Here is a 14,318-nt window from a genome sequence, read left to right on the forward strand (position 1 = left end):
GGGGGTCTATCGGTCAAAGTGGTAAATACAGTTCAGAAAGCCAAGAACAAATTCCATCTGTAACAAAATAAGGGAAACCTTCATATCCTGGTGTGGCTCTACCACTCTAGATCCTCTACATCTGAACTTAGCCGCTACCCGATCCTCAGTCCATGCCTTCTCAAAACATTTATAGGCTAGATCTAATGTCTAATACTGACTTTTGGCCTTTGATAGGAAAGTTTTCCAGACCATTGTCCCTCCCTAAAATGTATTCTTTGGCATTTCTCTTGTGGTGCTGTCATGGAAGGTGACTAGAAAAAAATAGAATTAGACTTACTGGTAATTTGATTACTATAATTCCTCCGCAACAGCACGGGTAATCCCACCCTACTGTTTTTGTTGTATGATTTTCTTGGTGTAAATAGAATTTGAACTATTCGTGCCATTGTGCTCCTTTTATAAAAACTCTGGAGAGAGGAAGTGAGGTGAGCTATTAGACTTCTTTGTGTTTCCTGTCCATATTGGGCAAGGAGTATCTTCCTGTGGTGCTGCCGTGGATAGTTTATAGAAATTGAGTTACCGGTAAGTCGAATTCTATTTTTGTGGAATAAGATGTCTTCTATCCAATATCAAGGAATCATTTTAATTAGCTTCCTATGACCTACATGCCCATATAGACGGCTTATTAGGAGGGACGATCTTGCTGACAAATTCTGTGTAATTTGTATGATCACTGGAGGTTTGACCCTTTTAGCTTTGTCTGCTGTAGAGCAGGATAAGCAAACCAAAGGAAAACATGGAATTCAAGTCCAGAAAGTAGTTGGATATAAATTTATTACATAGATAACTATCATTAATTACATACAACAGTTAGTAGAACACTAGTAACATTACATGTTCAGCAAGGAAATCGGGTAGAAAACAGCGTGTCAGCCAGATAATACCACATCCATCATATGGTAAAGTGCTTAGTGCATGGTGATATTGTTCATGGGAAAAGAATCTAGTAATAGGTTGGTAGATAATATAAATATCAGAGTAATGAATGCCTAGAGCAGAGTGCCCTGTGTATATCAAACCCTTCCATATCCTAGGCCAGGTTCATACTGCATTAAGCAGCCCGTTCAACGCATAGCGTTGACGGGCTGCGTTAATGTTATAGCATAGGCGCCATTATGCTATACTGCATACTGCAGCCCACGTCTGAGGCTCCGTCACTGAATGACGGCACATCGCTAGCGCATGCTGATTATGGCATGCGTTGGCAATGCGCCCGATGATAGGGGGTAATGGCAGCGTTAACGGACTGTGTTACACCGCATTATGCCGCGGTGTAACGCAATCCGTCTAATGGACTGCCATAACGCAGTATGAGCCCAGCCTTACCCATCATGTGTTGTCTGGACCCACGCCGTGCTGGAGTGTCTTATCAATGTTTTCCGCCCTGGCCTGTATTTATCTTGTAGAGCAGGATAAGCACCAGCTGCTCTTTCTTTTTTTTTTTATGAATTCTTCATTTAAAGTATTTTTAACAAACCAGGAAAACAAAAGAACATGACATCTTTTTTTGTGACGTAAAATAAAGGTTACCATTTGCATAACAAGTTATTTTTTTTATACAGATGAATATGCCAGTGAGAAATAAAGAAATTAGTGCACTCAACCTTTTACCATGGGGTCTGGTTTTCGGATGGCTGCTTTCCCGTAGATAACAGATTCTTAAAAACGGTGTTATTATTGCAATGAGATTAAAAAAAAAAAAGGGGGGAATAGGGAAGGGATATTCTCAACTCACCATGTGTGTGTGAATACAGCCTCCATAGTAAGGTGACGTTCATGGACTCAAGCTGGGCAGCAAAGTCAAACAGAAAATAGGGGATTCTGGCATCCTCAGCTTGTTGAGATTAAAACATGACTTTTAATAATAACGTTTAAAATGAAAGTCATAATGGTAAAATAAAATGGAGGGGGGGGAGGAGGGACCAAGAGGCCTGAGCTCGAACTGCGTAGACAGATGTCCTAATATCCCCTCCCCCACTTCCCCCTCCTCCTTCCCCTGCATTTTATCCTATTATAATTTTTCAATTTTAAATGTTCTTATTAAAAATCATGTATTAATTTCAACACCAGGCGGATGCTGGAATACCCTTTTTTTTCTAGTTGACTTAACCCCTTAACGACCGCCGATACGCCTTTTAACTTCGACAGTTAAGGGTACTTGAACCACAGCGCCATTAATTAACGGCGCTGTGAAAAAAGTATATAGCGCTCCCCAGCGTCGGATTTTCTCTGGGGTCTCGGTTGCCGAGGGTAGCATGATTCGTGGGATTTTTACCGACCCCCGGGTTGCGACCACCGGTAATTAACTGTTTACCGGCGTCCGCAAAAAAACCCAGCGCAATTTCCCATTTAATTTCTCTGTCCTCCGATGTGATCGCACATCAGAGGACAGAGAAATGGGGTCCCCAATAGCCCCCCAATACTCCCCCATCTCCCCCGATGCTCCTCGTGGCTCCCGATGGGCGCCGCCATCTTTTTCCAGGGAAAAAATGGCGGGCGCATGCGCAGTGCGCCGGCCGGCACCCGGCAGATCTTTGGGGTCTCGGCTGCCGAGAATAGCCGAGACCCCAAAGAACATGATCGGGGTTGGTTTTTACTGACCCCTGTTTTGCGATCGCCGGTAATTAACCGTTTACCGGCAAACACAAAAAAAAGCTGCGGGTCATTCTCTGTCCTCTGATGTGATCGCACATCAGAGGACAGAGAAATGGGATTCTGGGACCCTATCATACTTACCAGTGTCCCTGGGTCCTCCTGAGTCCCCTCCTGGCCGCCGGCTTCTTCTTCCGGGAAGAAAATGGCGGCCACATGCGCAGTGTGCCCGCCGTGATGTGTCGGCCGGGGTAGAGGAAGATTTTTCCCCTTTTTTTTTTTGGGTCACTGTGAGATCCTATCACAGTGATCAACATAAAAAAATAGTAAATAACCCCCCCCCCTTTATCACCCCCTTATTTAGGAAAAAAAATGATAAAATAAAAAAGAGTATGCATTTCTATTTTCCAATTAAGGTTAGGGCTAGGGTTGGGGCTAAAGTTAGGGTTAGGGTTGGGGCTAAAGTTAGGGTTAGAGTTGGGATTAGGGTTGGGGTTAGGGTTGGTATTAGGGTTAAGGTTGGCATTAGGGTTACGTTTGGGATTAGGGTTAGGTTTGGGATTAGGGTTAAGGTTGGGGTTAGGGTTAGGTTTGAGGTTAGGGTTGAGATTATGATTAGGGGTGTGTTGGGCTTAGGGATTTGATTAGGGTTGGGATTAGGGTTAGGGGTGTTTTGGCACTAGGGTTGTGATTAGGGTTATGCCATAGGGTTAGGGGTGTTTGGGGGTTAGGGTTTTGATTAGGGTTATGGATTGGGTTGGGAATAGCGTTAGGGGTGTGTTGGGGTTATGGCTGGAGTTAGTATTGGGGGGTTTCCATTGTTTAGGTACATCAGGGGGTCTCCAAACGCGACAGACAATTTTGCGTTCAAAAAGTCAATTGGTGCTCCCTCCCTTCTGAGCTCTGTCGTGTGCCCAAACAGTGGTTTACCCCCACATGTGGGGTATCAGCGTAGTCAGGACTGATTGGACAACAACTTTTCGGGTCTGGTTTCTCCTGTTACCCTTGCGAAAATAACAAAAAATTGGGGGCTAAAAAATCATTTTGTGGGGAAAAAATGATTTTTTATTTTAATGGCTCTGCGTCAAACTTCTGTGAAGCACTTGGGTGTTCAAAATGCTCACCACATATCTAAGTTCCTTGGGGGGTCTAGTTTCCAAAATAGGGTCACTTGTGGGGGGTTTCTACTGTTTAGGTACATCTGAGCTCTGCAAATGCAACATGACGCCCGCAGACCATTCCATCAAGGTCTGCATTTTAAAACGTCACTACTTCCCTTCCAAGCCTCGGTGTGCCCAAACAATGGTCTCCCCTCACATATGGGGTATCAGCGTTCTCAGGACAAACTGGACAACAAATTTGGGGGTCCAATTTCTCCTGTTACCCTTGAGAAAATAAAAAATTGCGAGCTAAAAAATCATCAGTTTTTAGGGGGAAAAAAAAGGATTTTTATTTTCACGGCTCTACGTTATAAATTTCTGTGAAGCACTTGGGAGTTCAAAGTGCTCACCACACATCTAGATAAGTTCCTTAATGGGTTTAGTTTCCAAAATGGGGTCACTTATTGGGGGTTTCCACTGTTTGGTTACATCAGGGGCTCTCCAAACGCGACATGGCGTCCGATCTCAATTCCAGCCAATTCTGCATTGAAAAAGTCAAACGGAACGCCTTCTCTTCCAAGCTATGCCATGCGCCCAAACTGTGGTTTACCCCCACATGTGTGGTATCATCATACTCAGGACAAATTGCACAACAACTTTTGGGGTCTAATTTCTCCTGTTACCCTTGTGAAAATAAAAATTTGGGGGAGATCATTTTTGTAGAAAAAAAAGTTTTTTTTATTTTCACGGCTCTGCGTTATAAACTTCTGTGAAGCACCTGGGGGCTTAAAGTACTCACCACACATCTAGACAAGTTCCTTAAAGGGTCTAGTTTCCAAAATGGGGTCACTTGTGGGGGTTTCTACTGTTTAGGCACATCAGGGGCCCTCCAAACGCGACATGGCGTCCGATCTCAATTCCAGCCAATTCTGCATTGAAAAAGTCAAACGGTGCTCCTTCTCTTCCAAGCTCTGCCGTGCGCCCAAACAGCGGTTTACCTCCACATATGGGGTATCGGCGTATTCAGGAGAAATTGCACAACAAATTTTGTGGTTCGTTTTCTCTTTTTACCCTTGTGAAAATAAAAAAATTGGTTCTGAAGTAAAATGTTTGCAAAAAAAAGTTAAATGTTCATTTTTTCCTTCCACATTGTTTCAGTGTGAAACACGTCAAGGGTTAATAAACTTCTTGAATGTGGTTTTGAGCACCTTGAGGGGTGTAATTTTTAGAATAGTGTCAAGTTTGGGTATCTTCTGTCATGTACACCCCTCAAAGTGACTTTAAATGTGAGATGGTTCCTAAAAAAAAAAATGGTTTTGTAAATTTTGTTGTAAAAATGAGAAATCGCTGGTCAACTTTTAACCCTTATAACTTCCTAACAAAAAAAAAATTGTTTCCAAAATTGTGCTGATGTAAAGTAGATATGTGAGAAATGTTATTTATTTAACTATTTTGTGTGACATACAGTTATATGAAAAAGTTTGGGCACCCCTATTAATTTTAAGCTTAATGTTTTATAAAAATTGCTTTTTTTGCAACAGCTATTTCAGTTTCATATATCTAATAACTGTTGGACACAGTAATGTTTCTGCCTTGAAATGAGGTTTATTGTACTAACAGAAAATGTGCAATCTGCATTCAAACAAAATTTGACAGGTGCATAAGTATGGGCACCTCACCAGAAAAGTGACATTAATATTTAGTAGATCCTCCTTTTGCAAAAATAACAGCCTCTAGTCGCTTCCTGTAGCTTTTAATGAGATCCTGGATGAAGGTATTTTTGACCATTCCTCTTTACAAAACAATTCCAGTTCAGTTAAAGGGCCACTGTCACCTCCTCCAGCCGTTATAAACTAAAAGAGCCACCTTGTGCAGCAGTAATGCTGCAGTCTAACAAGGTGGCTCTTTTAGTTTTTTATTCATTTATTACCTCAATAAAGCGTTTTAAAAATTGGCCACACATATCAGATATTGTACCAGGAGGCGGTCCAAATCGTCCTGTATGAATCCCCCAACTGCCGTCACTCTTCTCTTCAGGGCCGATGGTATCCGCCCCCTTCGCGTTGTTGCTTCTTAAATCCGGCGCCTGCGCTGTGCATGCCTGCCTGGGGCCTGCGCAGTGTTCTTTGTCAGTCACTTCTCAGATGCCGGGTGCCTGACTGCACCCTGTTACTGAATCCCCGCCCCGCACTGTGTTATTCATTATGCACAGTGCGGGGCTGGGGTTCCTGGGAAGGCGGGGGAGCGTCAGAGATGGGAGAGCGTCCGAGATGGGGGAGCGCCTGAACAGCGCAGTGCGCATGCCCAGGAATGCTAGCCCCGCACTGTGCATAATGAATAACACAGTGCGGGGCGGGGATTCAGTAACAGGGCGGCCGCACTGCCCGCACAAGCGCAGTCAGGCACCCGGCATCTGAGATGTGACTGACAAAGAACACTGCGCAGGCCCCAGGCAGGCACGCACAGCGCAGGCGCTGGATTTAACCCCTTCATGACCCAGCCTATTTTGGCCTTAATGACCTTGCCATTTTTTTGCAATTCTGACCAGTGTCCCTTTATGAGGTAATAACTCAGGAACGCTTCAACGGATCCTTGCGGTTCTGAGATTGTTTTTTCGTGACATATTGGGCTTCATGATAGTGGTAAATTTAGGTCGATAATTTCTGAGTTTATTTGTGAAAAAAACGGAAATTTGGCGAAAAATTTGAAAATTTTGCAATTTTCACATTTTGAATTTTTATTCTGTTAAACCAGAGAGTTATGTGACACAAAATAGTTAATAAATAACATTTCCCACATGTCTACTTTACATCAGCACAATTTTGGAAACAAATTTTTTTTTTGCTAGGAAGTTATAAGGGTTAAAATTTGACCAGTGATTTCTCATTTTTACAACAAAATTTACAAAACCATTTTTTTTAGGGACCACCTCACATTTGAAGTCAGTTTGAGGGTTCTATATGGCTGAAAATACCCAAAAGTGACACCATTCTAAAAACTGCACCCCTCAAGGTGCTCAAAATCACATTCAAGAAGTTTATTAACCCTTCAGGTGTTTCACAGCAGCAGAAGCAACATGGAGGGGAAAAATTAACATTTAACTTTTTAGTCACAAAAATGATCTTTTCGCAACAATTTTTTTATTTTCCCAAGGGTAAAAGGAGAAACTGGACCACGAATGTTGTTGTCCAATTTGTCCTGAGTACGCTGATACCTCATATGTGGGGGTAAACCACTGTTTGGGCGCACAGCAGGGCTCGGAAGGGAAGGAGCGCCATTTGACTTTTTGAATGAAAAATTGGCTCAAATCTTTAGCGGACACCATGTCGCGTTTGGAGAGCCCCCGTGTGCCTAAACATTGGAGCTCCCCCACAAGTGACCCCATTTTGGAAACTAGACCCCCCAAGGAACTTATCTAGAAGCATAGTGAGCACTTTAAACCCCCAGGTGCTTCACAAATTAATCCGTAAAAATGAAAAAGTACTTTTTTTTCACACAAAATTTCTTTTAGCCTTAATTTTTTCATTTTCACATGGGCAACAGGATAAAATGGATCCTAAAATTGGTTGGGCAATTTCTCCTGAGTACGCCAATACCTCATATGTGGGGGTAAACTACTGTTTGGGCACATGGTAAGGCTCGGAAGGGAAGGAGCGCCATTTGACTTTTTGAATGAAAAATTATCTCCATAGTTAGTGGACACCATGTCGCGTTTGGAGAGCCCCTGTGTGCCTAAACATTGGAGCTCCCCTACAATTGACCCCATTTTGGAAACTAGACCTCCCAAGGAACTAATCTAGATGTGTGGTGAGCACTTTGAACCCCCAAGTGCTTCACAGAAGTTTATAACGCAGAGCCATGAAAATAAAAAAATATTTTTCTTTCCTCAAAAATGATTTTTTAACCCACAATTTTTTATTTTCCCAAGGGTAACAGGAGAAATTGGACCCCAAAAGTTGTTGTGCAGTTTCTCCTGAGTACGCTGATACCCCATATGTGGGGGTAAACCACTGTTTGGGCACATGCCGGGGCTCGGAAGGGAAGTAGTGACGATTTGGAATGCAGACTTTGATGGAATGGTCTGCGGGAATCATGTTACGTTTGCAGAGCCCCTGATGTGCCTAAACAGTAGAAACCCCCCACAAGTGACCCCATTTTGGAAACTAGACCCCCCAAGGAACTTATCTAGATGTGTGGTGAGCACGTTCAACCCCCAAGTGCTTCACAGAAGTTTACAACGCAGAGCCGTGAAAATTAAAAATCATTTTTCTGTCCTCAAAAAAGATGTTTTAGCAAGCAATTTTTTTTTCACAAGGGTAGCAGGAGAAATTGGACCCCAATATTTGTTGCCCAGTTTTTTGTGAGTATGCTGGTACCCCATATGTGGGGGTAAACCACTGTTTGGGCGCACGTCAGGGCTTGGAAGGGAAGTAGTGACATTTGAAATGCAGACTTTGATGGAATGGTCTGCGGGCGGGCGTTGCATTTGCAGAGCCCCTGATGTGCCTAAACAGTAGAAACCTCCCCATAAGTGACCCCATTTTGGAAACTAGACCCCAAAAGGATCTTATCTAGATGTGTGGTGAGCACTTTCAACCCCCAAGTGCTTCACATAAGTTTATAACGTAGAGCCATGAAAATAAAAAATAATTGTTCTTTCCTCAAAAATTATGTCCTAGCAAGTAATTTTTTATTTTTGCAAGGGTAACAGGAGAAATTGGACCCCAATAGTTGTTGCCCAGTTTGTCCTGAGTACGCTGGTATCCCATATGTGGGGGTAAACCACTGTTTGGGCGCACGTCGGGGCTTGGAAGGGAGGGCGCACCATTTGACTTTTTGAACGCAAGATTGGCTGGAATCAATGGTGGCGCCATGTTGCGTTTGGAGACCCCTGATGTGCCTAAACAGTGGAAACCCCTCAATTCTAACTTCAACACTAACCCCAACACACCCCTAACCCTAATCCCAACTGTAGCCATAACCCTAATCACAACCCTAACCCCAACACACCCCTAACCACAACCCTAACCCCAACACACCCGTAACCCTAAATCCAACCCTAACCCTAATCCTAACCCTAATCCCAACCCTACCCACAACTGTAACCCCAACACAACCCTAACCCTATCCTTAACCCTAACCACAAGCCTAATCTTAACCCTATTTCCAACCCTAGCCCTAATTCCAACCCTAAGGGTACCGTCTCACATAACGATTTACCAACGATCACGACCAGCGATACGACCTGGCCGTGATCGTTGGAAAGTCGTTGTGTGGTCGCTGGGGAGCTGTCACACAGACCGCTCTCCAGCGACCAACGATGCCAAGGTCCCGGGTAACCAGGGTAAACATCGGGTTACTAAGCGCAGGGCCGCGCTTAGTAACCCGATGTTTACCGTGGTTACCAGCGTAAAAGTAAAAAAAAAAAAAAAACGTACATACTCACATTTCGGTGTCCTTCAGGTCCCTTGCCGTCTGCTTCCCGCTCTGACTGAGTGCCGCCGTACAGTGAGAGCAGAGCGCAGCGGTGATGTCACTGCTGTGCTGTGCTCTCACTTTCCGGCCGGCAGACAGTCAGAGCGGGAAGCAGACGGCAAGGGACCTGAAGGACACCGAAATGTGAGTATGTACGTTTTTTTTTTTTTTTTTACTTTTACGCTGGTAACCACGGTAAACATCGGGTTACTAATCGCGGCCCTGCGCTTAGTAACCCGATGTTTACCCTGGTTACAAGCGAACGCATCGCTGGATCGCTGTCACAACGATCCAGCGATGACAGCGGGAGATCCAGCGACGAAAGAAAGTTCCAAACGATCTGCTACGACGTACGATTCTCAGCAGGGTCCCTGATCGCTGCTGCGTGTCAGACACAGCGATATCGTATGGATATCGCTGGAACGTCACGGATCGTACCGTCGTAGCGATCAAAGTGCCACTGTGAGACGGTACCCTAACTCTAATTCCAACCCTAACCCTAAGGCTATGTGCCCACGTTGCGGATTCGTGTGAGATTTTTCCGCACGATTTTTTAAAAATCTCACTGCGTTTTACCTGCAGATTTACAGCAGATTTCCAGTGTTTTTTTGTGCGGATTTCACCTGCGGATTCCTATTGAGGAACAGGTGTAAAACGCTGCGGAATCCGCACAAAAAATTGACATGCTGCAGAAAATACAACGCAGCGTTTCTGCACGGAATTTTCCGCACCATGGGCACAGTGGATTTGGTTTTCCATAGGTGTACATGGTACTGTAAACCTGATGGAAAACTTTAACGAATTCGCAGCGGCCAATCCGCTGCGGATCCGCGGCCAAATCCGCTGCGGATCCGCGGCCAAATCCGCTGCGGATCCGCGGCCAATCCGCTGCGGATCCGCGGCCAATCCGCTGCGGATCCGCAGCCAAATCCGCACATGCCATAACCCTAACCCTACCCGTAACCCTAACCCTACCCCTAACCCTACCCCTAGTTCTAACCCTAACCCTAGTTCTAACCCTAACCCTAGTGGAAAACGAAAAAAAATATTTTCTTTATTTTATTATTGTCCCTACCTATGGGGGTGATAAAGGGGGGGGGGGGGGATTTATTATTTTTTTTATTTTGATCACTGTGATAGAACCTACCACAGCGATCAAAATGTACCTGTAAGGAATCTGCCGCCTGGCAGATTCGGCGGGCGCACTGAGCATGCGCCCGCCATTTTCCAAGATGGCGGCGCCCAGCGAGGAGACGTACGGACACCGGGAGGATCGGTAAGTATGAAGGGGTGGTGGGGGGGTGGATTGGAGCACAGGGGGGGTGATCGGACCACAGGGGGGGTTTATTCAAACAAGGAGGGAGCGGGCAGGAGGACGGGGGAGCCGGCAGGCGGACGGAGGGGACCGGACCCCATAACGGACCACTGGGGGGGGCGATCGGTGGGTGTGGGGGGGGGGCATATTAGGTTTTCCAGCCATGGCCGATGTTATTGCAGCATCGGCCATGGCTGGATTGTAATATTTCACCAGTTTTTTAGGTGAAATATTACAAATCGCTCTGATTGGCAGTTTCACTTTCAACAGCCAATCAGAGCGATCGTAGCCACGGGGGGGTGAAGCCACCCCCCCTGGGCTGAAGCACCACTCCCCCTGTCTCTGCAGATCGGGTAAAATGGGAGTTAACCCCTTCACCCGATCTGCAGGGACGCGATCCCTCCATGACGCATACGCTGCGTCATAGGTCGGGAAGGCACAGACTTTCATGACGCAGCGTATGCGTCAAAGGTCGGGAAGGGGTTAAGAAGCAACAACGCGAAGGGGGCGGCGACCATCGGCCCTGAAGAGAAGAGTGACGGCAGTTGGGGGATTCATACAGGACGCTTCGGACCGCCTCCTGGTACAATATCTGGTATGTGTGGCCAATTTTTAAAACGCTTTATTGAGGTAATAAATGAATCAAAAACTAAAAGAGCCACCTTGTTAGACTGCAGCATTACTGCTGCACAAGGTGGCTCTTTTAGTTTATAACGGCTGGAGGGGGTGACAGTGGCCCTTTAAGTTTGATGGTCACCGAGCATGGACAGCCCTCTTCAAATGATCCCACAGATGTTCAATGATATTCAGGTCTGGGGACTGGGATGGCCATTCCAGAACAGTGTAATTGTTCCTCTGCATGAATGCCTGAGTAGATTTGGAGCGGTGTTTTGGATCATTGTCTTGCTGAAAGATCCATACCCTGCGTAACTTCAACTTTGTCACTGATTCATGAACATTATTATCAAGAATCTGCTGATACTGAGAGGAATCCATGCATCCCTCAACTTTAACAAGATTCCTGATGCCGGCATTGGCAACACAGCCCCAAAGCATGATGGAACCTCCACCAAATTTTACTGTGGGTAGCAAGTGTTTTTCTTGGAATGCTGTGTTTTGTTGCTGCCATGCATAACGCCTTTTTGTATGACCAAACAACTCAATCTTGGTTTCAATCAGTCCACAGGACCTTCTTCCAAAAAGAAATTGGCTCTCCAAATGTGCTTTTGCATACCTCAGCCGACTGTTTGTGGCGTGCTTGCAGAAACTGCTTCTTTCGCATCACTCAACCATACAGCTTCTCCTTGTGCAAAGTGCATTGTATAGTTTGAAAATTGCCAAATTTTAAAAATGTTTGCCATATTTCCTTTTATTTCATAAATAATCGCAAGTAATATGGAAGAAATGTTACCACTAACATGAAGTACAATATGTCACGAAAAAACAGTCAGAATCAGCGGGATCCGTTAACGCATTTTAGAGTTATAACCTCATAAAGTGACAGTGGTCAGAAATGTAAAAATTGGCTCGGTCATTAAGTACCAAATTGGCTCTGTCACTAAAGGGGTTAGGGTATGTGCACACGCTGTGGATTTTGCTGCGGATCCACAGCTGTTTCCCATGTGATAACAGTACAATGTAAACCCATGGGAAACACAATCCGCAGTGCACATGCTGCGGAAAAAAACGCACGGAAACGAGCGGTTTACATTCCGCAGCATGTCAATTCTTTGTGCGGATTCCGCAGCGGTTTTACACCTGCTCCATAATAGAAAACCGCAGGTGTAAAACCGCAGTGGAATCCACACAACAACCGCGGTAAATCCGCAATAAATCCGCAGGAAAAAAGCAGTGCTTTTGCCCTGCGGATTTATCAAATCCGCTGCGGAAAAATCTGCAGTGGACCTTTCTACGTGTGCACATACCCTAAATATTTCAATACAATATATGTTGTAGGATTCAAAAGCAGTGTTCAAATTGAATTACAAATTGCATAACTTAACTTTTTAGGGATTGATCTGTCTGCAAACCAAGATGAGGAGAGCGATCAAGAGACATTCCAATTAGAGATCAAGGAGGACACAAAGAAGTGTTCCTTTCGGACTCATAGTGGGAAATATTGGACCCTGTCAAGTAATGGCGGAATCCAAGCAACTGCTTCAACTTTGTGAGTTTACCAACTGTTTGGCCAAATCTTTGGAAACATTAGCAATGCAGATTGACATATGTTAGTGCAAAGAATTGTTAGATGTCTTTCAGATTTCTGTGTAAAATGCCTGCTTATACATTGGACTTGTAATGTGCTGCATGGGTAAAACAAGCAAAATTTTAACATTTCATCTTTTCCTATTTCTTTATCTCCCATAAACTAGTGTGGCAAGTTACTGTTTGTGCATGGCCATCTTTGCATCTAGAATGGAGACCGTATATACTTGTACACTTTCATGTGGTGGCTCACTGCTTAACTACCCATACCAATCGTATCTAGTGTTCTTGCCACAAAAATGTCTTGAGGTAGGGTCTATCAGATTCTGCTATGCATACTTATTCCACAACATTAGCATAGGCCAAGTGTCTCTGCCATTTCACCTTTCTGATATGCCACCCAATCCATTTATAAGAGAAGAAGGGATACAACTAAATAAGTCGTACCAATGAAGTAGTTAAAAGCGTTATTCTATTAGATCATTCTAAGTTGTTGACTGCTGGGCCCTCCATCAAGCATAAAAATTGGGCTCTAGACCACCCTGTGTGACTTGGAGCAATAGTTTCACATCCACACCACCTTTGCATTCATTTGCATCCATTGCCTAGAAGACTAACGGAGAAGGCTGAGTGCTCTAAAAGGCTACAACTACTATGCAGTCACAAAACCCTTGAAAGACAGTGATGAGAGGGTGTGATGTAGTAACAGAACAAACTTTTATTTCAAGGTCAAAGAGATAAAAGAAGGGAAGTAGATGAGGTGCCCTGGAAACAAAACAATGTTTTATTTTGTAGAGCTTTCAATAGAACTTGAATAATTGTACTGCCAAAAGAGATGCTAGTGTTTTCTCAACAAATTGACATCTCGGGTATTACTGGGTACTACATATTTCAGTGGCATGCATAAAAGTTCTCAGGGAAGGCTACCCTACAAGGCTATTGTGGAGCAACTGTGGGATCAGTGGGTGCTCTAGTCCTCTAGCTTGAGACTGTATGGACCAGGGATCTTCCCACTGAGCACCTGCTCTCCTTACTATAATACTACTAAGACAATGCAGGGTGAGTGTAAAACAGTGCGACAATACTTTATTGAACCCCAAAACAGACAGTAATATATAGGACAGTCTCGGCAAAATGCACAAGATGGTGCACATTACAGGCTTGCCAGGATTAGAGCAGCTGCAACATTGGGGCCTGCAGGGCCGACTACCCCCACCAATGGCACCCAGTTTTTAGCGGACACCCACCGAGAGGAGATACTGACAAACTTAGGAAGCTGACAGTCCATTGATGTATGAGGCCAGGTGACTGGATTGTCCCAACCTGAATTCACCAAATGCCTTTTGAGGGTTCCGTGATGGTCATTGAAGCAGCTCTGTATTTTATTAGTTGTAGCCAAGATGTCATGGCTCCTGTAATGTAGAATCTCTCAAACATCGGCAGAGCCTCATATTATATATATATCTATATATAGTTCACAACTATCATTCAGGCATTTTTTCACAGGTTTGGGGGAAGGTGGAAGGAGATCATTTCTCACTGCTGGGGTGTTCAAACATACATAATTTGTCCTTCAAATTTGCAGAGCA

At 44.5% G+C, this 14,318-nt stretch overlaps 1 protein-coding gene across 3 annotated transcripts in view; it reads left to right on the forward strand.

Annotated features, from left to right (window-relative positions):
• FSCN1 (fascin actin-bundling protein 1) overlaps positions 1–14,318 on the forward strand; it is a 167,396-nt gene that overhangs the window by 47,138 nt on the left and 105,940 nt on the right. For all 3 annotated transcript variants that reach the window (XM_077275627.1, XM_077275626.1, XM_077275625.1), the window contains exon 2: positions 12,535–12,691. In XM_077275627.1, the coding sequence (XP_077131742.1) occupies positions 12,535–12,691 (157 nt within the window). The remainder of the gene's footprint in view (positions 1–12,534; positions 12,692–14,318) is intronic.

The sequence above is a fragment of the Ranitomeya variabilis genome, chromosome 7, assembly GCF_051348905.1.
Source record: "Ranitomeya variabilis isolate aRanVar5 chromosome 7, aRanVar5.hap1, whole genome shotgun sequence".
Lineage (NCBI taxonomy): Eukaryota > Metazoa > Chordata > Amphibia > Anura > Dendrobatidae > Ranitomeya > Ranitomeya variabilis.